General features: G+C 40.4%; 1 protein-coding gene across 3 annotated transcripts in view; it reads right to left on the bottom strand.

Moving 5' to 3' along the window:
* Positions 1–2107: 2107 nt before the first annotated feature.
* Positions 2108–27194, bottom strand: part of BMF (Bcl2 modifying factor) — a 100331-nt gene continuing 75244 nt past the window's right edge. For all 3 annotated transcript variants that reach the window (XM_089671336.1, XM_089671338.1, XM_089671337.1), the window contains exon 4: positions 2108–16249. In XM_089671336.1, coding sequence (XP_089527462.1) covers positions 16151–16249 — 99 coding nt within the window. In that variant the 3' untranslated portion in view covers positions 2108–16150. The remainder of the gene's footprint in view (positions 16250–27194) is intronic.

Below are 27194 nucleotides of genomic sequence, written 5' to 3' on the forward strand. Positions count from 1 at the left end.
AGACAATACAGCAACAATACAGTTCAATACAAGAGGGTTAGGAAGGCCATGTTCCTTGGAGCTTACAATCTAAGAGGGAGGGGCTGGTGGTAGAAAAGGTAATAACTGTGGGGGATGAACTGATAGGAGGAATAGAAGATTCCATTATTAGCTGAAGGATAGGCTTCCCTGAAGAGATAGGTTTTCAGAGATCGCCTAAAAGTGAGCAGAGTAGGCGATAGTCTGATAGATTGGGGTAGAGAGTTCGAGAGGATGGGGAGGCTCTGGAGAAGTCCTGGAGATGAGCATGGGAGGAGGAGACAAGGGAGCTAGAGAGCAGGAGGTCGTGGGAAGAGCGGAGAGTACAGTTTGGGTTATATTTGGAGACAAGATTGGTGATGTAATTTGGGGCTTTATATGTTATTGTTAATGTTTTGAATTTGATCTGTTGGGCAATGAGAAGCCAGTGGAGGGATTGGCAGAGAGGGGTGGCAGATACAGAACAGTTAGTAAGGTGGATAAGTCTGGCAGCAGCATTCATGAAAGACTGAAGAGGGGATAGCCTGCGATGAGGTAGGCCAAGGAGGAGGGAGTTACAATAGTCAAGGCGAGATATAACCAGGGAGTGAATAATGCACATAGAGTGAATATAGCAAAGAATCATCCCCCTTTAAAATAATCACATATTGTTGCTTTGCAGCCTGAAATGAAGACCGACACAGTTTTTGTTTTATCCAGCTGTATTTACTTATAACATCTAAGTGAAAGATATAACGCCATCATGTCAGAAAAAAATTAAAAAAATTCCAAAACAAAAATTCAGCATATATACCATTTGTAAAAGCTATAACTTTCACATAAACCAATTAATTTACACATATTGGGATTTTTGTTTTAGCAAAGACATGTAGCAGAATACATTTTGGTGTAAATTTACGATGAAATTAGATTTTTTTTTTTATTGGATATGTTTTATAGCAAAAAGTAAAAAATATTGTTTTTTTTCTCAAAATCGTTTATATCACAAAAAAAAAACCGCACAGGTGATCAAATACCACCAAAAGAAAGCCCTAGTTGTGGGAAAAAAAGGATGTAAATTTCATTTGGGTGCAGCATTGCATGACCGCGCAATTATCAGTTAAAGTAATGTAGCGCCATAACACAAAAAGTGACCTGGTCAGGAAGGAAGGGGGGGAGGGGGGGTAAGTCACCTGAAGGGCAAGTGGTTGTTTTATGTGCTATAAAAAAAAGAACCAAAATTTTGAGAAAAAAAAAATAGTATTTTTTGCTATTAAACATTTCCAGTAAAAAAATTTAAAAAATCAAATTTCATCATAAATTTAGGCCAAAATGTATTCTGCTACGTCTTTGCTAAAACATATCCCAATACGTGTAAATTAATTGGTTTAGGTGAAAAATATGGCGCTTACAAATGGCGGTATAGATACTGGGATTTTTTTTGAATTTTTACTAGTAATGGCAGCGATCAGCAACTTATAACGTTCATTCTGACACGGGGGGGGAGGTGGGAACTGACTAATAAAAAGCACTGACACTGTACTAATGGCACTGGGCAGGAAGGGGTTAACATGTGGGGTGATCAATGATTGGGTTAACTGTGGGCTGTGTTAGTGCTTTCCACTGTAAGCACGCTACTTTGTATGGCTCTTCTATGCTGAGCCATGCACAGCAGTGTGCAGCAGCTGACAGGGAAGAGAACTGTTTTGTTTACATACAGTTCTCTTCCTCCATCTGTAATGCTCCTCGATCACTGGGTGCCGGCGAGTAATATCCGGCCAGGACCTGTTGATTGACAGCCGAGGCTGCGAATAGCAAAATCACTTATATACATGTGATTTTGCGCACCCATGCTGCCTTGTGGCAATATATCTGCTATAGGGCGGAGGGGAAGCGGTTAACTTATGGGGCTGCTGTGCTGAAAAATCTATCACAGCTAGGTCAGTATCATGTGATTGATTGTTGGTACAATACGGTTATATTCTTTAATGCTTTTTTTATATATCGTTTTCTTTATGTATAGAATTTCTAACTGCCAAATCGCATGACAAGTCGCACCGGTGTGAACCAGGTCTAAATGCAACTACTTAAAAAAAAATGAGACAATAAATACAGCATTTAGAATATTTTATTTAAAACTGTAACAAATATCAAAAATAGGACAGGTGTGAATGATACATAATATACAATAATATACAGAATACAGGAAATGTACACAAGCAATGGAAGCCCTGAATTAGCACATGACAATTAACCAATCACCCCTTCTTGGATCTTCAGGACAATATTTCTGTTACTTATATTGTAAATTCTGAGAATGATGTCAATATTTCCTAAAAGACAAACGATTCGGCAGGATCAGTGTGCGAGGGTGAAGTGGCTAATGCATTGCTACATTTTCACTGGGTCTCCACTCACGAGAGAAGATAAAACATGTGCTTTTCAGGGCTGACCCATTAACAAGTATAAATGTTAATGATCTCCACCAATATAGATCCATGATCCCCAACCAGTGGCTTGTGAGCCATTGTGGCCTTCAGATCTAGTTTTGATGTTGCTTGTGGCTATCTATTAGCAGGTGCTCAGCCTTGAACAACCATCTGTCTGAACATTCCTGCATTATAGAAAATCCCAAAGCCAAATGCATGATATGTAAACCACCAAATCTGGGGCTCACAAGATGAAACCTACTGGAGGGGATCTCAGATGTTAAGCAGGGTATCAGCAGAGGTTCGGACAACATAGTGGTATGATATTATAAATGGACATTTTGTTAAGTAACATTTTGTTACAGTTTTTTTATTTTGTTTGGACATTTTGTTGACAGTTTTAAAAAATAACAATTTTCCTTTAATTTGAATATAACCATTTTACAGAAGGTCTGCTTATGCAGTCTTACAATGTATACAGTATATATCAAAACACAAGCTTTCTTCCATGGAATAGAATTTGTTACGGTAAGAATGTCTGGGCATTAGTGGTGTTTACAGTTACAGCTCAACTCTGAACACTAAAACTGTCATTGAAATATATTCCTCACCATCTACAAAAGGATGTGATTTTACTTTGTGTGTGCCAATGCTTTTGCAAACCCAGATACGGCAATGTAAAAGTAGCAGTGATATCACCAATGTGCTGTACATAGTCTGTGGAGAGTGAAGAGGGAAGAGCAGTGGGAGGGACCCAGCATACTCCACCCACTACAGTCTGCTGGCAGAAAACTACAGGAAGGGGCGGAGACAAGACCAGTCATCCTGCACAAAGAGAGAAAGCAGCAATGACCGGTCTTTATTACAGGAAGCTCCTACACAGAGGCAAAGTTTCACACTGGATTGCTGCACAGATCTGGAGGAAATACACAAAGCTCATCGGGATTCAATTACGAATACACATGACTCTTGTATTTAGAAACTATTTGTTTGTCAGCTTTAAAGTGTTACTAAACCCACAGCAGTAAAATCAGTCTGTGTTTGCAGCAAAGCATGCTTGTTAGGCCTTATGCACACTGACAATAATTCTTTTAACTCCTCTAGAAGCCAGGAGCGCTTTGGCAAAAAAAATCGCTTGACGCTTGTAAAAGTGTGTACTGTGTTTACCCGCATTTACCTCCGTCAAGCATTTAGGCGTTCATTAATTTAATTGGCCAGAATAAATCATTTATTCTGGCCATTGAAATAAATTAACGCGCAAGCGTTAAACACACCTAGCGTTAATACGCGTTTAGGCGTGTCATGCGTTTTTGTTTTTTCAGCCAAAACGCTGCGGCTCCAGGATGCCAGTTTTTTTCTTTTTCTGCCACTAAACTCTCCTGTCACAAAACTAAAATCCTATGAGTGCATGAACACAATAGGATAACATTAGAGGAGTATAGAGGCAGGAAAAGAGCAATGCCCCTAGGAGCAGCTGTAAAAACGTCCAGTGTGCACAAGGCCTTATACTCACTGTGGAACATAAGGGGTTAATCCTCCACATTGTGTAAAAAGGCTGTTTGATCCCATCTTCTCTGATCTTCCCCTTCTTTTACTGTCCCCAATCTATCTGCCATAGTACAGAGCAACAGTGGCAAGTCTGCACACGCTCTCTTTGGTGTGTATTGTTAGAGTTTTTTTTTGGGGGGGGATGCATGTGATCGACACAGGGCCAATCAACGCTGTCCGGACAGAGGGTCAGGGGTCATGAAGCCTCATAGGACAGTCATAAGAGAATGCAAACTCCTCCTTCAAGATTAACCAGTGCTTGGCTGGACACTGATAGAAATCACAAGACTGCTATATACTGCTGATCAGAAAAGGTTTTTAGGAGCTTATATTTACTAAAATAATTGCATTTCTGTGTAATGTGGAAGACCAAATATATTTAATGCAGGGTCATGGGTTTAGTAACACTTTAAAGACACTTACAATTTTTATTTGACATATGCATAGTAATATATGCCCTATTGTCCCCAGTTGGCCTGTTAGTCACTATGCCATGAGCATATACCACCAATCTCAATTTATCTTGCAATTATTTCAGGGCAGCAGTAGAACCCAGCTGTATTGCTAGAATTTAAAGACTGTGATACGCATACAACAGATATACAATCCAAATGTAATTTTACCTAAAGCTGAAGTTTAATCTGCCTATTACTATGAGGCTGCTACTAATTATGTTTCCTATTTGTATTACTGTACTCACAGATTAATTATTTGTATTCCATTTTACCCTTCCTGTGCCATAACACTGGTTACTGATTTATTGCTGGATTAATAAATGTAATACTATCTTACTCTGACTAATCTACAATATATATTTCATATCTCTACAAGTACACATTATCATCATTAGGTACAGATGGAAAGGTTGAAGGCAGAATATAAAGTACGCTACCATCAAAATGGAAAATACATATTTGCGATTTAGAAACTCTTCTACATCCTAAAGTTGAATTCTAGTCATACAGCTAAACGTACCCTTGAAATACATACCTGGAAGCTGTTTTATGTGCAATGGGATTTGTATTTCTGTCCATCCAGTGCTGTGATATACAACTACAATTTCAAAAAAGGTGGGAAGCTGTGTAAAATCTATATACAACAGAATGCAATGATTTGCAAATTTCATATACCCATATTTTATTCAAAATAGAAAATAGAAAACTGATCAAATGTTTAAAACGAGGAAATGGACCATTTTAATGAAAAATTTTACCATTGATGGCAGCAACACATCTTAAAAAAGCTGGGACAGGGCAACAAAAAGCTGGAAAAATAAGTGGTACTAACAAGGAAGAGCTGCAAGAATATTTTTCATCTAATTTGGTCAATTGGAAATAGGTCAGTAACATGAGTGAGTATAAAAAGAGAATCTTAAAGAGTCCGAGTAAAGATAGGCAGAGGTTCACCAATCTGCGTCTAAACAATTACAGAATAATTTTCTTCCACGTACATACATCATCATCTACAGTACATAATATTATCAAAAGAATCGGGAGAAATCTGTGTGCAAGGGAAAAAGCCCGAAATGCAATACTGGATGCCTCTGATCTTTGAGCTTTTGGACAGCACTTCATTAAAAACAGATAATATTCTGTAATGGACATCCCTGCATGGCCTCAGGAATATTTCCAAAAATCACTGTTTGTAAACACAGTTTGCTGTGTCATCCAAAAAGGCAAGGTAAAGCTCTATCATGCAAAGAGGCCATATCTGAACATGATCCAAAAATTCAGCTGTCTTCTCTGGGCCAAAGCTTATTTAAAATGGTCCGTTGCAAAGTGGAAAACTGTTTTGTTGTAAGACAAATTGAAATTACATTCTTTTTTGGCAACCATGGGCAACTCATCTTCTGGACTAAAGAGGAGAGGAACCTTCCAGCTTGTTATCAGAGCTCAGTTGAAAGGCCTGCATCTCTGATGGGGTTGGGGTGCATTACTGGGTAAAGAATGGACAGCTGGCACAAAAGGCCATCAATGCTAAAGGATATATCCAGGTTTTGAGTAGCACATGTTCCCATCCAGATGAAATCTTTTTCAGGGAAGGCCTTGCATATTTCAGCAGGACAATGCTAAACCACATCTATGATAACAGCATAGCTTAGCAGTAGAAGATGCTGAGCTGTCCTGCCTGCACTTCAGACCTTTCGCCAGCAGAATTTGGTGCATCTTGAAACTAAAAATATGACAAAGAAACCAGGACTGTTGAGCAGTTAGAATCCTATATCAGGCAAGAATGAGCAACATTCCTCTCCCAAAACTCTAGCAACTGGTCTCTTCAGTTCCCAGACAATTACAAAGTGTTGTTAAAAGAAGAGGGGATGCTACGTCATGGTAAACATGGTCCTATCTCGACATTTGTTTGAAATTAGGGTTGTACTTTGTCAGCTTTTTGTTGCCCTGTCCCAACATTTTTGGGACGTGTTGCTGTCAATAATTTCAAAATTACTTTGATTTTTTTCAATTTAAACAATTGATAGGTTTTCTATTTTCTATTGTGAATAAAATATGGGTTTATAAGATTTTGCAAATCATTGTATTCTGTTTTTAAGTAGATTTTACACAGCGTCCCAACTTTTTTGGAATTGGGATTATACACAGAGTTGGTGACCTGAGTTATTGCAGTTCAAGAAAATGGCCCGGTCATCTCCATGCCTCCATCCTGTGACTGGACAAGCAAGGCATAGGACTTTGTAAACTCAGCTCTCTTCTTCTGACAGAATGCTCTTTGTTAGCTCATGTGCACTGCAGCACATCTGATGGGCTCCTAGAGCTGCGTCTACCTCTTCCATTCTGAGTGCTGCTCTACAAAGGATTACAAGAGACTGATGGCAAGTCATAATCAGGTACATAAACTAGTTGCATTCAAAATGCACGTAATGCGTCAATTGGTGTATTTTGGATCTACCTGGAGTAATAGCTGGTTATAGCCACTTATTAAAAAAATGGGCCCTCTGCAGTGTTATGCCATAATGTGCTAGTATGCACTGCATACGTGTACATTAAGGCAGACTTACCTGTATAATTGAGCCCTTCAGCACTGCGCTGTCCTTGCTCCCGCTGGTCCTAGGTGCTTCCACTATCACCCGGTCTTCCTTCTGGGTTCTGTCTCTTTGGCCACTTGAATGGCTGGGCCACGATGACGTCACTCCTGTGCATGTGCACAGGAGTCATATCATCATGGCACACGAATGACATAAATGAGGTCTGAGATGCGCATGTGCAGCTTAGATCACATTACTGCTGACAGGCAGGGGGAGGCCAGGGGCGGACTGACAACTCATGGGGCCCCCGGGCAAAAGGGGATCATGGGGCCCCTGTGTCCTTGCCCAAACTCAAAAAAGCCTATGAAAAAGGTATCAGGGGCATCTCATGGGGCCCCCTACTGACCTCGGGCCCTTGGGCAGAGCCCGAGTTTCCAAATGGTCAGTCCGCCCCTGGGGGAGGCATTTATGACAGAAGAGACTACTAGGACCTCTTCTCCTATAAAAACGTGCATGTCAACATTTCTCCAGATTTTAATTCAATACCACTTTATGGGCTGGTTTACACTTGCAGCCATCAGTACTGCCCCTCTGGCCCAGAGGTGGCAAGTTGCCTGCTGGATGCCTACTTCAACCCTTGAAAGCCTGCAGCACCGCACTGCAACCATCTGCTTTACGCACAGTTGCAAGGCAGTTGTGGCACGTCCTTATTCATTTGAATACTGCCTGTCGAATGAGACCCGTGGTATAATTGTTGCTGCACTGTGCCTGTGGCAGTGTGTACTAACGGTGTCCATGTTAACTTGCAGCTGGGATCAGGAGACGGTAAAGGCGCCGCTTAATCACCTGTTTTTCTTCTACCCCCTGGCCTTCCCTGTAAACAAGGCACTTGTTTTCCAGAAGACTGTCATTTAAGGGAAGTGCTTAAACAATTAAAGAAAACCATCCAGCTGTTTAAGTACTTACCTAGAGATGCCTAGACACAACATTCTCCTTAAAAGAAGCTCTGCTAAGCACGATCTACTAAACTTGGTTCCATCAAACCTGGATGTCTTACATGCTATAGATTCATTCACTAAGCTGTAACAATTATTCATCATAATGTCTGCTATTTTATGCAATCCCAGCCAATGAAAACGGAAAATAACATGATGCATGGCTGAAAATAACGAATGATTAATAACACATACATTACAGATTAGTAAATGGAGTCCAACCCAAACTCTGATAACAGAACGTGTATATAGAAAGGATGTTCTAACATACAACGAGTGAAGAAGAAGCAGCAAATATATGACTTCTAACAACAACTAAATATATAAAGCATATATGAAAAAATATTCAGGTTTAGAAAATATTATCCCTATCAAATAAGATCATGAAAATCAAAATTCATGGTAGAATTTCTTTTCTTTAAAAGGAAACACCATTATTAGATCTGACTCCAATAAAAAAAGCTGTTTTATAATATTTATTTACAAAAGCTATAGTTCTTTGGTAATTTTGTCAAAAGAGATTTGGACAAAAATAACCAACTCACAATTCATACAATTGAAGTGATTTGAAGCAGTACATTCATTCCTTTCCAGCATAATTATCTGTGGCCCCCAAAGGTAACACTGTGCCATGAACAGTACAACTATGAGGGGGATGCATAGAAATCATTATATTTATCCAAGGACTAAAGGTCCAAAAACCATTCATTTTACTACACACATCAACAATTTTTCATATATACATTACAGAGTACATGGAAATTTACACCTATTATACATTTCACAGTCAGACTGACACATAGGAATAACAAGAACTCATTTCTACATACAGATCTATACATTTACTCCTATAGAGAAAGTGTTGACAGACATAGGAATAGAGATTTGATGAGAGGCCACGGTACATACATCCATAGACTAGTGTGAAAGCAAGAATGTTTATTGGCTCAGCATTAAACATCTGCAGGAATCAATAGGGGTGCTAATAGGAGACTCACATTCATGCTATTTGGGCAAGAATAGAAGAAGAAACAGAAGAGAGCCATGAAAAGTACCAAGTTATAGCCATATAAAGACAAAGTGTTTTTGATTATGTTCAATGTTCTCATTTTTCTATCCATAGGCTATTCAATGTTGAGAAATTTACTGGCATCACACATGGGAAGATCCAACTGATATTAAAATCAAGAGGTATGATGATTCCTTTGGTGTTCCATTTCTAGTCTATGTTCGCTGAGTGACAATGTTTTTTTCCAGGAGAATATTGGTGTACTCAGAGGAACCACAGGCAGAACATGTAAACTCCAGGCAGGTAGTGCTGTGGTTGGGATTTAAACCAACGACCCCAGTGCTGCCAGGCAGAAATGCTAACCACTTAGCCACTGCACAGCCAGAACTATCTATTTCTATACTTACAATTGTCCAGCTTGGTTTCAAGCACATGTCCATATTTGATATCTGGAGGGTCAATGGAAAATCACTGTAGTACTCCACATACAATGATAGCTGTGATCTTCTGGATGTTGCTCCAGCAGCTTCTCCTCTGCACATAGAATACAGTGGGTAGCTTGTTCATTTGCTTTGTATTATTTTCAGTCAATAAAGGCATTCCCTGATTGGTCAAGGCGGAGAGGATTGGCAGGTGATGTCATGATCTTCTCCTTGTCCAATCAGTGAATGCAATGAAAAAATACAAGGTGTCCTCTAAACTGCAGTGGTGTCAAGTCTGCAACCCCCTGCGTTCAGAAGGGAACCCCCCCCCCCCCCCGAAGATCTCAGCGATCACTGTATGTAGCATGGACTATTACAGTGATTTTCAGCATTCCTAGCAGCTCTCCAGAAATCAGATAGAGGGAGTTAAGCTGGCCATAGATGAGTCGAAAACCCAATGAAAATTCTTGTCAGTTGTCAAATTGGCTTTTTATTCTCATTATTAGTGTGACAGCTGTGACACACAATTTTCATGCTGCAGTCGAAAGTGCCTGATCCAACATGCTGGTTTTTTTTTTTTTTTTTTTAAGAAATACTAATCAAATGATGGCACAATTGTATGAGTTATTTTAAACGTTCAGTTTTCGACTCATCTATGGCTATCTTTATATCAAACCAAGTATGTAAAGATCATTCTTGGAGTTCTGTTTTAACTTCCCAGCAAGTTTTTTATAATTGATGTAATTTTATAGAATTACATCAGTGTCTGGGGAACAAAAGTAAAGCATGTCTGATAATTGCCCCTGCTTATGCAGAATGTAAATGGATGTTTTTTCAATATAATACATCATTTACTTAGCCAACACTACCATGGTTGCGCACACACACGCTCATACTGAGATATCTCCCATAGACATAAAATAAAGGTGAACATAAAGAACAGTCAGGGAGGCATAACTACTCTTGACTGGTAAGGTGATCTCCACAACCTTATGCTATGGGAGTTCTAGAAACATATTACAGGCAGTCTCCGAGCTACAAACATCTGACTTGCATACGACTCGTACTTAAGAATGGAAGCAGCGTGACATCATGCTGGTCTTGGATACCGCTGGGCGGCCATCTTGCTGCTCACTGCATGCTGCCACCTACTGTTTGGTAGACCTGTCAGCAATCCCACATTACTGCATGGCCAGTTAACCCTTCCCTATGCTCTCCAAAACTTAAAAATTATTTTTTGACTTAAGTTACACTTAAAAAATTGACATGTTCCAACTTACAAAATACAAACAAATTCAACTTAAGAGCAAACCTACAGAACCTATCTTGTTCCTAACCCGGGTACTGCCCGTAGTTGCCTTGCAACCTCGGTCCACTGATATACACAGAATCCCTGAATATTTTCAGCGGTCTAATCTCATTAAAATAAAATGGTATTATTTTTACATTTTCTGAGAACACAAGCCCTTATTATCACAGACATACTGGAACACATAAACTGATAATACACAGAGAAGAAATACTCAGATATTTTATATGAAATGTATACCACTCAAGGTTCATTGCACTCCGGCAAATCAGCCAGAAGAGAAAATTAATCACTGTACTCCGATCTGCAGCTATTTTCTTGTTTATTAAAAAGCAGTATGGGTCACATCACTTCGCACACTAAAGAGCGTTTTTTTTTTTCTTTTAAACATCAGAGATGACCCTTATTACTATTTAATAAATAAGAATAGTTTGCTGCCACCTGCGATGTGTTGATTCATTTCCTGTCAATTATTACATACTTGGATTTGGGTCATTTGGTCTGCATGTCCTGGCAGAGGTCAATCTCCCCTTTATACTGACATATGACAGACAGAACCACCCGTCTTATCCATGCGTGTTTCATTACCTGTAGTTCATGATGTAAAGAACAGCTGAATCTCAGCGACAACAAGTAACAGGTGGCCATGTTAACATATGAACTGATCATGTAACAGATGGTGATATAAATTAGTCAAGCAGATGTAGCAGGCTGGGTGTTTTAATTCCTCCTATCAGATGTATCCATATTTGGTATGCATGGGGCTTAAAGCAGACCTTGCACTAAAAAGTTCACCCAATGCATAACCCACCATAAAAACTGTGACATTAAAGCTAAAAAAAAACCTGCAGAGAAAAAAAAGTCAGTAAATTTACTTTTCACCTGCAGCACCAAGGTGCGGGTGACATCGCCACCCTACTGGCGAGAGCCCGGGAAATTCCGAGTAGTCCAAATCTAATGCCAATATTTATTGTGTGGGGGGTGCTGATTTATTAAATCGACCTTGTTTTTTTAATGTAAGGTCTGCTTTATTATGAAAGATCTTTTCATTAACATGCAAGGCAGATGTCTAATTTCCATCACCCACAGTAGAATGTGACAAATCTACTCATATCCAAGATAATGATCAACTCCCCACGTATGAATGAATCAGCAATAGATTATTTAAGGGATTCAGAATGACCCATGTGTGTACATTTCCACACAAATTGGCCTTACTTTGTATGTGTATGGCTGTAGTACGGATATCAACCTTTAAGCCCTTTCAAGGCAAGAACTACTGTGAATACTTCAATAATCCTTATGAGGTTCTTTAGAAAAGGAATCATATATATATAAATTAGTAACACAAACTAAGGGTTTCAGTTGGCTACTAAATCAAATTAAAAAATCCAATTTACTTGTTAGAAAGTCAACTTTTTTTTCAGTTATGAACGTGATTAAACGTTTTAGCCCCAAGTCACAACAATGCGACTTTAAAGTGGAGTGACTATAAAATCCAACTGTTCTGTGAGACTTGCTGCCACTTCAGGCAACTTCAATCATACAGCTCAATGCAAGTAGTAAGCAAGTTGCATTAAAGTATTATTATTATACAGGATTTATATAGCACCAACAGTTTGCTCAGCGCTTCACAATGTAACGGGAGACAATACAGTTCAATACAAGAGGGTTACTAGAGCCCTGCTCCTTGGAGCTTACAATCTAAGACGTGCAGGAACCATTTTTTGAGTCACAACTATTAGAATAGGGCCAAAGACAAACAATGGATGCAACTTGTCAAATGCCTTCAAAGTGGCTAGTCGCCTGACAAGCCGCATTGGTGTGAACCAGGGCTAAAAAAACACTATACAGTCCCCTTTAAACTTTGTATCTTACTTGTACAGTATCTCCCAGGATGTCTAGTAATGTGATATCACCACTGAAATTTCTAAAGCTTTTACAAAAGTAATGTCAGTGTCATATCCCATTGTCGGAATCTCTATAATGTACAGTAAACTAATATTTGAGGAAACCAGCAGCGACACCTTCATTATGGCCTTGTGGAGGGGGTGGAGACACCAGTTTCTGCAGGAAAACATCACATGTAAAGAACATTTTAGAAAATATATTGCATGTATAGTTTTGTAATTACATTCATTTACAGCAGGGGTCTTCAAAGTTTCTAAACAAAGTTCCAGTTTAATGTACCTAAGACTTTAGGGGGGTCAGATTGTGGCCAGTGGGAGAAAACAATGCCCTATCTTTGGTATTAGGAGGAGTGTCCCATCCTTGGTGTCAGTGGTAGGAATAGTACCTCATCGTTGGTGTCAGATAAAGGCAAGTAAAAGGCCACATCTGGCCCCTGGGCCTTAGTTTGGAGACCACGGTTTTACAGCATCAGCCTACTGTATATAACTGGGATATATGTTTTAATTTCAAAATAAGAAATAGAAATGTTATGTCTTAACAATGGGAGCACATATTAATTCTATGTATATCTTTTAAGTGGCCCAGTTTCATCTTGAAAAGTTTGATTTTTTTATTGCTGAATGACTGGGTATTCATTACAAAGTGAAACAATCATATTCAAACCCCTGGGGCAAATTCCCTTGCTAAGCAAACAACCTATTTGCCCTTAGCAAATCAACCTCAGTGCTTAGTAATGTAGGTAAGAATTTATTGACTACAGTCAAATTTGTGGTGGAACGTGGGCTGGGCATGCTTAAAGTAATACTGCTTGGAAATACCATATAAACCAATATGACTATACAACAGAAGTCGCATAGCTAAAACAGGAAAGGAGAACAAAACCCTCCAAAATGAGGGAATCCCTGGTTGTCACTAGTATTGCCAGACTAGTGTCTCCACTGGAAGATATCCCCTCTAATACTGTTCTGGGGACTTTCAGTTTAATTTTTAGGGATAATGGTTAAACATGACGACTACAGAGAGGGAATCTCCCTAACAGGGGAACTTACAGCAAAAAATACCTGACAGGGGATCTAATCCCTTTATCCAAAATTTTTTTAAAAATTGCCTTTAGTTATACTTTAACTGTCAACCCCATAGAGTAGTGTTTCCCAATCTCATTATCTAGTACCCTGAAGAGGCCATGTTTTGGCTGTCGTAAATACCAAGCCATTGACGGTGATTTAAACCATCTGTGCAAGGTGAAGAAAATCCTGAAAGTGTGACCTGTTTGGGATACTTAAAGGCTATAGTCAGGAACCATGACCATAGAACATTTCTGACTTTCCTGTACAAGGTGGACTAGAGCTCAGCTTTGTGGACAGCATGAAAAGCCAAGATTTGCAGCAGCCTAAATTGTAACAGATGTAATGAGAGTAACTACCTGTAAGTACAGAAAAATAGCTTTTAATATGTCAAAAAATATACTGTACTCCTTCCTACCTCCTTCTTTTGACATGGAAACACATTGGGATTGATTTACTAAAACTGGAGATTACAAAATCAGGTGAAGAATTGAAGCCAATCAGCTTCCTGTTTTTTTTGTCAAAGCTTAACCCATTGACTCTGGTGCCTCCTGGTCCTTTAAGGGGTTTGCAACACCAGGAGGTGGGTGGGGTTTAGGTTCATATGATCGCCATTATTGGCTGTCACAGTGGTCACATGATCAGAAATTAGCGATCGGGACCTCTCCGTGAGGTGCCGGTAAATGTGCATGGAGTGCACAGGGCACATGCTCTCGCCACGTTTGTTTACATTGGGTACGCAAATATGCGGCCTCTCGGCATCAAGGCCCAGTCGCCAAGAGGCCACATATTTGCATATCGTCGGCACCAAGGAGTAAATTTAAGTTACAAGCAGATTGGCTACCATGCACAGCTGCACCATATTTTGCACTCTCCAGTTTTTGGAAATCAATCCTGGTGAATTTTTATCTCTGAATTTCAAAAGCACATGGTGTCAGCCCTGCCCACCAAACATTTGGATACATTACAAAGAACACATATCTCACCTAATCTCCTTCCTCTTTCTCACCTCCATAACCCCTCCATGTGTAGGCATGGAGCAAAAGAAGTCATCAGTTCATAAGATTTCTGGCAAAATCAACAGGTAATTTCTTTTGCACTTATCAAACGGATATAACAAACCACTTTCAATGCAGACCAAATGGGGGCAAATAAAAGAAGCTCATTATTGAGGTATACATACAATTTCACTACCCTACTTCTGCAGGGTTTGGTTTCCTGAAGTTCTTTGAAATGTCCTTACTTTATTAATGAAAGAGGTTAGAAGGTACAGCTAAAGCTTCCTATCTCACACTGACACTGCTGATATAAAAAGTATGCCAGAACAAAGAACATCTGTTTACATACACAAGTATACTTTCAGATTCCGGTATTTCATTTTCCTATACACTCAATAAAATGTACATACAGGTTTCAGTTACACAGCACAGCCAACTGGGTAACACTCCTGACCACCCTACCAGCTCTGCAGCCCCTTGTATCACCTACCCTGCTCATGGGGCACTGTTCGGGTCTTATTTCAGATCCAATTGAAATACCATTTCTTATCTTTAGGAAACAAAAAAATGGCCAAAAATCAGCTGGAATCAATTACCCCACACATCATTTAAGGAAAATAACCTCACATATATAATTGCGATAGCCAATCATGACTGATTAAACAAGCACCCCGCAAAGTTTTAAACTTCAATGGACAATACAAATCACATTTCTGCCGAAATTCCACTTGCACCTGATCAGAAACACAACCAAGAGAGATTACAATAATAGAACTACTGGACTGCAAGAAAAAAAATCAATGTGAATTGGAAATCTTACAAAAACTTGTTACATGTTTGGGTACCTTTAAGATGATAGCACTGTGTTATTATCTGTGCACTGTTGCTCTCAGTGCATAGCTTCCTACAGTCATTCTGATTGTAGGTGTACATGGGATTACAAGAAGATGCAACCTGACAATTTTTTTTAAAATACAATATTTTATGTCAGAATAAATACAAAAGTGGTTATTTTCTGTTTAGCACTTGCCCTTCTGAAATACTAACTTTAAAATGTGCATCTGGGAATGTCTTACTATATAAGTAAATAACTATTCTTGTATTAAACATGTGCAAGAGCTTTCAGGGATTTTCCATGGTTGGTAAGTGCTTGTACTCTTCTCTGCTCATTGGACATGTACCATTGCAAAAGTGGAAATTCCCTTGATTTATTGTGTTGTTTTTTTGGTTGTGTAAAGCTGATAAGGCACATCTAGAGGAGCATACACGTGTCCTTGTTCCGTTATTCTTCTTATTTCAGTACTACACAGGTTACGTCTGCAGATATAAACATGTTGTAAACAAGTCGGTTTCTCAGCAGTGTTGGACCAGACTTCCCATCTGCTTACAGAAAATCCTGGCTGAGATAGTCCTTCTACTTCTGTATTATATGGTGCAGAGTCCTCCAGTGGTTCAACATCGGAACTGATTGCAATACGCTGATGAGCCTCACCTCATGATGACACCTCTGTTCCTGTCACGAGGTACCACCAAGTTGCGGAAGAAGATAAAGATCTGGAACCATACTTGGTTTCGGTTTTGCTGAATCTGTAGTAAAATAATGATAAAACAACACTTAAAAATAGTAGAGTTCAGTTCAGGTAAAGCCAGCCTTTGTTAACCTGAACTACATAGTTGTTGGTAAGAATAAAGGGAATTGTACAATCAATTTTATGTGTGGTCAGTTTTAAAAATATTAATGTCCTTCCCACAATGCACCTTCCAGCTGAACTGCAGTTCATGTTATAAAGAGACTTATCTGTGACCAGGGGCGGACTGACAATTCATGGGACCCACCCCCGGGCAATAGGGGATTATGGGGCCCTGTGTCCTTGCCCAAACTCAAAAAAGCCTATGAAAAAGGTACCAGGGGCATCTCATGGGGCCCCCTACTGACCCGGGCCCTCAATAGGGGATCATGGGGCCCCTGTGTCCTTGCCCAAACTCAAAAAAGCCTATGAAAAAGGTACCAGGGGCATCTCATGGGGCCCCTTACTGACCCCGGGCCCTCGGGCAGTGCCCGAGTTTCCAAATGGTCAGTTCGCCCCTGTCTGTGACTTTGCTGGACCTAAAGCAGATTCTCCATAATGACAGTGCAGTGCCAGTTTGAACAGACATAAGATATACCTAGGAAAGGTGCCCATAAGATATACCTAGGAAAGGTGCCCATAAGGTATACCTGGGAAAGGTGCAACTGCAACTCCAGCATGAAGATGTCTACATCAACACTGAACTATTGTTAAATGAACATCTTGGATTGTGCATGTTTGATGCATGACAGTTAAATATCTGAACGGATAACTCACTTCTATAAAAAGGTGGGCTCAAAGCTGTCATATTAGCAATATGTGTTTTTTTCATTATATTTGTGATTTTGGCATTGGAACGTGTCCACCATAATAGTGCCCAGCTTCCCATTTCTTTTCTTTTTTTTTTGCACAATAGCTTGCTTATTAGACCTACAAATGGTCAGAATTGAATAACAAGATACCCCCTCCCCACATAGCCTTCAATAGTTTTCCTGAACTTTGAGCAAGATTCACAGAACTGCTCACAAAGTGATTCCAGGTAGGTTTGCTCATTCCTAGTTCACACTTGACGGCAGTCAAATTAGTGCCTCTCTGCTTCAGCTCCGGTTGAGTTAGTGTGAACACCACTCGACAGCTTGCCATGGCTGTCATGGCGGGGATAAATCTAGACACCCTCACATACCTTAGGTTGTGCACACTAGGATTTAGGAGAAGCAGCAGGAGGCCAGGGGACACAGAGGCAGAGAATGAAGCTGCTGAGACCCAATAGGGTGATGCACTGCCTGAAACAACCAATGTTTGCCCAACAACCATGTCTAAGCTTGCCATAGCAATTCTGATGGGGATTGGCATAGATGCAGCATAGCTTAGACCGGGGTTTCTCAACCAGGGTTCTATGGAACCCTAGGGTTCCTCCAGAGGTTGCTAGGGGTTCCTTGAGCAATGAGCAAATTCTGCCTCTCAGATAAGTTTCCAATGACACTACTGATTTTTTTTTTTAGCTATCTATAAAAGTAATTCTTCTTAATTACCATCACACTAATGTATCATGAGTAGATATAGTAATTGTTAGCAAGGGATCCCTAAGATTAGAAAATTATTTCAAGGGTTCCTTTGTGTTGAAATGGTTGAGAAGGGATGGCTAGGACTGAATTCCAATTAGCTTACAGTGGATCTATGATCAAAATAAAATTCCATTATTCTGAACACTGTGGTTATTCCCATATCATCGAAGGATTAGTTCAGTCCAAAAGGTATTTTTTAATTAGAAACATACCTTGGTGGGTAGTGTATTCAGCAAATACACTTGGGTTTGGTTTAACCTCCCCTTTAAGCCACTCCTACTGTGCACCACGGCAAGCTAAAATAGCTACATAATTCCTTTACTTGGTGTGCTCAGGTCCTCCTTCCACAATCCTAGCACCTAAAGCCAAGCCAAAAAGATCACACGGTCCCTGGCTCCTGGAGGCCTTGCTAGGGGTTTTGTGACATCATAGACTATAGAATGTTTATTATTTTTTCTCTGTCTCTGAGGATCCAGGCATACTGACTTAAAAATGCTGCTTCCACAGGAGTTTTTCATTTTGCCTGTAGAAGCAGCTCAATGTTATCCTATGTGTCCATGCATATTAGGATGTTTAGAGACAGAAAAAAAAACCCCATCTGGTTTGCGTTTTGAGAGCAGTTTTCTGGCAGAAAAAAAAACACCAAATGCTCCTAAACTCTCCTAAAAGCTCCTAATCTTTTCTAAACTCTTGTACAAAAACGCTCTGTATAAGCGTTTTTTTCTACCAAGAGATCTGCAGTTTTTTAAGCCCAGTGAGCATGAACCGTTATGGTGCCCGTAGACTGTAGAGGGCAGCTGGACCTGCAGGGAGACAAAGGATCTTCTTTCTAATGCCAGGGGGGTGTTTGAAGGGTGTTAGAAAAGTGAACTTGTCCTTTAAAAAATAGATAAGGACAGACAAGAAACCAATCTTTGTATCTCCACAGCATCAGAAACAGAGACAAACTGTTATTAGCCTGTGCCAGAAAGAAACAATAGACACGAGGACATATCGTCAGTGGGTAGGATTAGCAGTCTTTAAAAATATATCTCTAATGACCACATGGGAGACTTTAGTGTACATAGTCAATGCATTACAGAGACAGTTTTACACAGTCAGCAGAATTATAGCACTTGTAATATGGGGACTGATGGTAATTTATTAGATCACTATAGAATATGCTGCACACAGCTGCACTCTGCTCTGGAGAAACAGTAGTTAGTAAGTGGCCTGAACTACCAAACACATACAGTACTTAAAAGCAGAACTTACACCATGTAGAAAATGTAATTATGTATTTGTTTAAAAAAATTCATTTTTTACACATCTGTTGGAAGTACCTGGATCAGATTTGATATCCGCACAGTATAAATTGTAAAATTAGAGTGGGAAAGGTAATAAGGTGAACACTTTGAGACAGTCAGTATTTGCGTTGGTAGAGTTATGAACCCCAGAAAAAACTTTTTTTTTTTCTAGAAGTAAGAATTTTTATTAAAGTCTTCAAGGTATGCAATCAAGAAAAACATGCAGAGACTTACAGTAAACAACGATGGTATCTCAGATTCACAAGAGGTATTGATCATAAGGTCTCATGCACGCTGGGCGTTTTTACATCTGCTGTTTTGGGCGTCAATATTTTTTTTTTCTACAGCCAGTAAACTCCCCAGCATGTTATCCTATGTGTCCAGGGCCGTGGATAAGGGGGTACCACTAGTCCTCCTGTACGGGGCCAGGGCCAGTAGGGGGGCCCAGGCAGCTGGATGAATCGGATGTGGGCAGGGAGGGTGATCAGCATTATAGGGGGGCAATTACTGGAACCGATGCCCTGTATGGCTCTCTCTCAGGGGCGGACTGACCATTTGGAAACTCAGGCACTGCCCGAGGGCCCGGGGTCAGTAGGGGGCCCCATGAGATGCCCCTGGTACCTTTTTCATAGGCTTTTTTGAGTTGGGGCAAGGACACAGGGGCCCCATGATCCCCTATTGCCCGGGGGCCCCATAAGTTGTCAGTCCGCCCCTGCTCTTTCTACAGCATCTGAAAGCTGGGTTCTTCTCCTCTCCCTCCCACTGGTCTCAGCTGCTGCAGAGAAAGCCATACAGGGAATTATTGGTTCCAGTAATTGCCCCCCCCCCCCCGCCTCGCCAACCATGCCGATCACCCGCCCTGTGTTCATCTTATTCACCCACCTGCCTGGGCCCCTACAGTGTCAGCTTCCCTCCTTTCCTTCCCACTGGCAGCTGCAAGCACACAATAGGATCCTTCAGGATGGAGATTGGGGGGGTCCGATAAATATGTCACAATATGTCAGGCTGGCTGTATGGGGTACCATGGTTTCTAACAGCAGCCCTGGTCCATGTACACACAGGTTTATATTAGCGTTTTTTTTCAGGCTGGAAGAAACTCCAGAACTACTGCGTTTGAAGAGGAGTTTTCAGCTGTAAAACGCTCTAATGCTGAAAGACGCTGAAAAAGGTGGCTATCCAGCGTTTATGAGCGTTTTGAGCCTCAAGCGTTTGGGGGAGTATAATTTTGCTAAAAAATGCAAAAGCTAATGCAAGAATTCTAAAAAACACAACAAAACTCGCGGTTTTAACGCAGCACGCTACAGCTAACATTACTGGCGTTTTTATGACATCCAGTGTGCATGAGACCTAATCTGTATTACAGTATGGTAGCCACATAGTGGAGCAACACGTACCTAATGGAGCATAAAGAAGAGGCTTTGTCATCAGCAAGAATGAGAGGAAGGGGAAAAAAAAAAAAGGAAAAAAAAAGGGTGGTGCAAAGAGAAGAGAGGGGAAGGGGGATGAAGGGGGGATTGAGGGGTGAAAGAGGCAATTTGTATAATCTGTTGCAAAACCTACAGTCTAGAACAGGGGTCTGCAACCTTTAAGACATAAAGAGCCACTTGGACCCGTTTCCGAGAGGGAAAAAAAGACTGGGAGCCGCAAAACCATTGCAACATTTAAAACAAATCCGACACTGCATATATTGCGAAAAGCGCTCTGGTCATGAAGGGGGTTTAAGGGCCCAGTAAGCAAAGGGTTAACCAGGGCCACAGTGTATCGTCATAATCACAATCATAGCCTTAGGTCAGTGGTGGGCAACCTTTTTTTTCAACTGAGCCAAATCTCGCCAAAACCACGATTGAAATTTATTTTGAGAGAAACATTTTTAAAACTAAAAATACATCCCCCATATAGTAATTCATCCCCCATAGTAATTCATCCCCCATATAGTAATTCATCCCCCCATAGTAATTCATCCCCCATATAGCAATTCATCCCCCCTATAGCAATTCATCCCCCATATAGTAATTCATCCCCCATATAGTAATTCATCCCCCCTATAGTAATTCATCCCCCCTATAGTAATTCATCCCCCATAGTAATTCATCCCCCATATAGTTATTCATCCCCCATAGTAATTCATCCCCCATATAGTAATTAATTCATCTCCCATAGTAATTCATCCCCCATATAGTAATTCATCCCCCATATAGTAATACATCCCCCATATAGTAATTCATCCCCCCTATAGTATTTCATCCCCCCATAGTATTTCATCCCCCCTATAGTAATACATCCCCCATATAGTAATTCATCCCCCATAGTAATTCATCCCCCATAGTAATTCATCCCCCATAGTAATTCATCCCACATATAGTAATTCATCCCCCATAGTAATTCATCCCCCCTATAGTATTTCATCCCCCATAGTAATTCATCCCCCATATAGTAATTCATCCCCCATAGTAATTCATCCCCCCTATAGTAATTCATCCCCCATAGTAATTCATCCCCCATATAGTAATTCATCCCCCATATAGTAATTCATCCCCCCTATAGTATTTCATCCCCCCTATAGTATTTCATCCCCCCTATAGTATTTCATCCCCCCTATAGTAATACATCCCCCATATAGTAATTCATCCCCCATAGTAATTCATCCCCCATATAGTAATTCATCCCCCATAGTAATTCATCCCCCCTGTGTCAATTCACTTACCTTTGCTCCGCGCGTTCCTCTAGCTGTGTTCCCGCGCCGTTCTGGTCTTCAGGGCGGACTGTGAGAGGAGAGGAGTTCGTCACGCTGCCCCGCCTACATCCTGACAGCCAATGTTTGGAGGAGGGAGGGGAGCGGGCGCCCGGCACATAGAAGAGCTGCATTAAAAGAGCCGCGGCTTGCCGACCCTATTGCCTGTCACCTGGTGGGCAGTGTGCTCCGGAGCCGCAGGAAAGGTGAAAAAGAGCCGCATGCGGCTCCGGAGCCGCGGGTTGCCGACACCCGGTCTAGAACCAAAGGGAACAGCCTGGCAAAGACAGAGAGAGTAGAAAAAGATTAAGATTTAGATGCAACTCTCTGTTGACTTGACAGCCTCTCACTTTGGCGACCCAAATCACTTACTTGGCATTCACTTGACTTGTAATTATTGTCCTGTCTCTCTCTGAAATGAAAGTAGAACTATAGGCAATCCATTTTTTTTTTCTTTTTGGATAGGGTAAAGGAGGGTTATAACCCTCAAAATGAATGGGTTCAGATCGCACCGCACTGAACCACGTGTTCCTGTGCGATTTCTACTATTGTGGACTGGCCCTTACTTTCACTTTCAATAATAATGATAAACAGGACAAATAGAGCCTAATGGGGGAACAGGCTGCAATAACAGCTGTTCTAATCCATCACCACCATGTCCAAAATGAAAAAAAAAACCAAACAAAAAACAAACAGGTTTTGCCTGTAGCTATACTTTCATTCCAGCTTTTAAGTGATCCTGCATACTGGACGTTTTTACAGTGGCTGCTTTTGCCTTTAGGCGTTTTTTTACAGCCAGTAAACTCCCCAGCATGTTATCCTTTGTGTCCATGCACACATAGACTGTAATCAGCGTTTTTTGGCAGGGGCGGTTTTTGGTTGGAAAAAACCCCCAGAACTAGTGGGTTTCTAGAGGAATTCTTTAGCTGTAAAAATGCTCTAACGGCTCATGTACACTGCATCTGATAAACTCACGTTTAGGAGCTGTTCAGCGTTTTTTTCAGCAGCCCCTGAACTCCCCCTAATGTTTTCCTATGTGTCCATGTACACATCGTTGTTTACAGGCGTTTACAGGCATTTGAGTTTACAGTCGGTTTTTTTGAACGCAGAAAACTTGTGTTCAGCAGTCGATTTTATCAGCTTTTCAAACGCAAAACGCTTGTAAACGTGGCAAATCATGTTTATAAACGTGGACGTGTGAAATTTTTCTTTAACTCTTCCACTTCCCGATGCTGTCCAGAGCCTTTTTTCATGATGAAAAATGCATGGAAAGCGTTTTCAAGGTACTCAAATGGACAAAACACTGAACACAAGATGTTCTTACCAAGCTTGTCACACACACATTGTAATGACCAATTCACACCTCAGACCTCTCCCACCCTTGGAAACAAAAGATATGCTAATAACCATTCACACCTGAAATTCCTCATGAAGACCCCCTGCTAGGTGACCTTAATGACTCACTCCACCAGACACCTTTCTCACCCTTGGAAACAAAAGAAATGTGAATGAGCAACTCACCCCCTATGCTAATTTCAACACATACTGCTGTCTCTGCTTCTACTCTCTGTATTTCTCTGAAACAGTCTGAAATAGTTAATTTACCACTTTTCAGTGCATTCTTGGCATTTGGGAGGTTCTGCTGTGCTTAGCTTTACAAAAACGCTTCCAAATGCAAACGCACATAAACGCGCATAAACGCTTTATGCAAACGCGTCTAAACAGACATTTTTTAACCTACGTTTTCCAGCAGTCAGTTTCCATCGTTTAGTTTTCCGTGTACACGGGGCCTAACACTGAAAAACGGGGCAAAACGGGGCAAACTGGCGCTTTTCTAAATAGAAAAAATCCAGGAAGAAACGCAAACGTGAAAGAACTTAGCAAAATGCAGATAAACACTAATGTAAAACCGCTGAAAAACTCACGTTAGTAACGTGACTTTACACAGCTGACATTACCAGCATTATTAAAATGCCCAGTGTGAATGGAGCCTAATGCTCTGATGAAAGGGAGGGGGTGAGCCCTGGCTACACATTAGCTTCTAATTGCAAAAAATACATTCTTAATGGACTTATTCAAGTTTTTGTGGTGCTCTCATCCTTCTTTTGCTCACAGGAGGGGTAGAACATAGTGATGACCTCTGCCTAATAATGTTGCTTCTTCATTTTGCAATCATGGACAGGAGTGGATCCTGGATCAGGTTGCACTGCTTAAAGAGAGACATTAAGGACAAAGGCCTGTAATGCCACCAGTAATGCCTGTGGTCTCCCTGTAGCCCATCTTTTCCACAATAATGAATAACCAGGGCTTGTTCTGCACTGTGGAGGTAGTTATCTTGGTAGAGGAAGGGTTTTGCTTCCTCAAGTCAAAGCATCCAGCAAGGAGAACAGTAAGCCAAACAGTCATCACCAAATCTCCCTCTGATTCAGGCAGCAGTGTCTTAAAGCGGCATTAAACATAAAACCAAAAATGTAATATATTGAAGCTTACCAATCATTAGATGTGGTGGCTGCATTTGTTTTCTTTATTTTTAGGCTTTTTTCTCTCTGTTTTTGCCTGGTGCTCTGGCCAGTAACACAACTCCTGTATTAGAGTGCCCCCGCTCTGGACGAAGGAAAACAGGGGGCGCCTCTGGACAGCAGCATTATCAGTCTGGGGGGAGGGAAGTGTTGGATGGACTAGCAGATTTAAACACACAAAGAAACTGAAACTAAACTTCCGCTAATACTGTATTAGCAGTAACAGCAGTTTTTCTTCTTTTGGGAGAAAGGTTTTACATAAATAAATAAAACCTGTTTATTGTAAGCACCCCTGACCTCTGTGTTAAATCATTTGTCTCATTCCTGGAAACTGCTACATCTGCAGGAAAGCTTGTTCTTTTGGAAAACAACAGACTTACTGGCCAGATCACCAGATGAAATTGGAAGAAAGAAAGCCTAAAAAGGAAAACTAATACAGCCATTACATCTAAGAATTGATAAGCTGCAATATAATAAATGTTTGCTTTTGGGTTTAAGATTGCTTTAAATCTCTCATTGCAGATATACAGCTATGAGGTTGCAGCCATGGGAGTGCCTAGGCTATTCTCTACCAGGAAATCAAGATACAAGGTTCATTTTTTCAGCGTACTGCTTCACTTGTAACAGCAATAGGCAGTGGCCGGTACTCCTTATGAAGAGATCTGGGGTCTATTTGACCCCAGATGTCCCCTCTGCACTTGAAAGTATGTGATCACACGAAGATCAGTGTGATCAGATGCTTTCCCAAATTAAAAATGGCGCTGTATACATCTGAGGGAAACTGGAAGTGACAAAGTACTAGTCGCTTCTGATTTCCTATACCATAGAACTGAACGGGGACCTTCTGATCCTTGAAAAGCTCTATGGTTAGCCAGCGGAAACATTGGCCTCAGTGCCGGGGTCTCCGGTGGGACAAGAGAGACACCAGTGGGGCAACCCCTCCCGTTGCCTGTAAAAGCAATCCTGTGGCTAATTAGCCACTAGGTTGGCTTTTACAAAAAAAGCCAATCCTGTAAAAAGACAATACAAAAAACAAATGTGGTCTTATTGGATATGTATATGAACAATCTTCAACACTTTCACAAGCTTCTTCTGCCTTGTTTTATGAACTTGTCATATAATGATTGTACTGGATCCATGAACCTATGTACATTTCTGCTCTGTGATGAACCTTTTCTGTGTAAAACTCTGCTGTCTACACTGCAACACTTAATTAGATAAATCACTGAACTTGTCAGAGCCACAGCTGCATACACAACAAAACCATTTTCAGCACCGGTCTTTATCCGTCACTGCATAGTTCCAAACCTTCTTTAAAATCCCAGGGTGAGGGGTTTCAGAGCGAGCAATGATCCATCTGTAAGTGATTTCACACTGAGCGGGTTGCGAGGTTAATCTTCAAATTAAACCACACTGCTGAGACAGCAAAACGTGAGTTTTTATTCAGTGCAAAACACAACTATCCTCCCTCTCCATTGCTATCGCCCTGATAATACCACTCCTTTTACATTTTGCTTTGGAATCAGAAACATAAATTATGATCTATGTGGGATTTTTCTATGTTCCAAATGTTCGTTTTGTAAGACAGAAAACAGCAAGAGCCTGTTACTACATGATATGTTACCTCATTCTAAAAGAATAATATTAAATGCTCTTATTTTTCTTTGGGTCCCATTGCTAGCATACATCAGGAGCTGTACATTTCGGCGTTGTGGCAGATCCTTCAGATTTGTTAACCACTTCAATACCGGGAACTTTTACCCTCTTTTTGCCCAGGCCAATTTTTAGCTTTCAGCGCTCTCACAGTTTGAATGACAATTGCGCGGTCAAGCAACACTGTACTCAAACTAAAATTTTTAACTAGAGCTTTCTTTTGGTGGTATTTAATCACCACTGTTTTTTTTTTTTTTTTTTGTTAAATAAACAAAAAAAGACAGAACATTTTGAGAAAAAAAAAATTCTGTTATAAAATTGTTAAAAAAATAATTGTTCTTCATAAATTTAAGTCAAAATGTATACTGCTACATTTCTTCGGTGAAAATACCCCCAAATTATTGTATATTATTTAGTTTGTAGGAAAGTTATAGAGTTATAAACTATATACTGTATCTGATAATCGATCCATCCTGAAGTACTGACGTCCTGAGGCCCAAAAATGTCAGGACAATACAGATATCCCCCAAATTACCCATTTTTGGAAAGTAGACAGTCTGTGGAATTTAGTAAGAGGCAAATTTTTTAAGTTGTAATTTTTGTATTGTAATGTTTTCACCATTTTTTTTTTATTTTTACATACTGTCACCAGTTCAGTACTGTGTCATCATATAACTAGTGTGGTGGTGACACTGTGAAAAAAATAAACATTTATTTTTTTTCCAATTTTTTTAATTGCATTTTTTTCACAATTTTTTTTTTTTTATAAAACACTGACCAGAGTAGTATAATGTTACCTTAGTAACACTGTACTACTCTGAGGAAGGGATCAGTCTTTAATTATTTTTTTTTTTTACACAATATGATTGCCTATAGCAGTGAATTTCACTGCCGTAGGCAAGCATTTAACTGAATAAAATTGATTAATTCAGTGCTTTTTGTTGTGATTAACTGTGATGAACTGTCACATGACACAGATAGGCTGTGATTGGTCCAACCTGTACCATGTGATCACTGTGACCAATTACAGCTAGCAACACAATTGTATACAATAGATGGCATTAAAGGAAGCCATCCTTTGTTTACAATTGTCATGTGACCTGCTGTGATTGGTCAGAAAGGTCACATGGTACCGGCAACGTGGCTACGCAGGCAAGCGCAAGACAGTGATTCGGAAAGATGTCATATGACACCCACCCAGATTGATGAA

The sequence above is a fragment of the Staurois parvus genome, unplaced genomic scaffold (assembly GCF_062004578.1).
Source record: "Staurois parvus isolate SC_StPar_1 unplaced genomic scaffold, SC_StPar_1.0 ptg000104l, whole genome shotgun sequence".
Classification (NCBI taxonomy): domain Eukaryota; kingdom Metazoa; phylum Chordata; class Amphibia; order Anura; family Ranidae; genus Staurois; species Staurois parvus.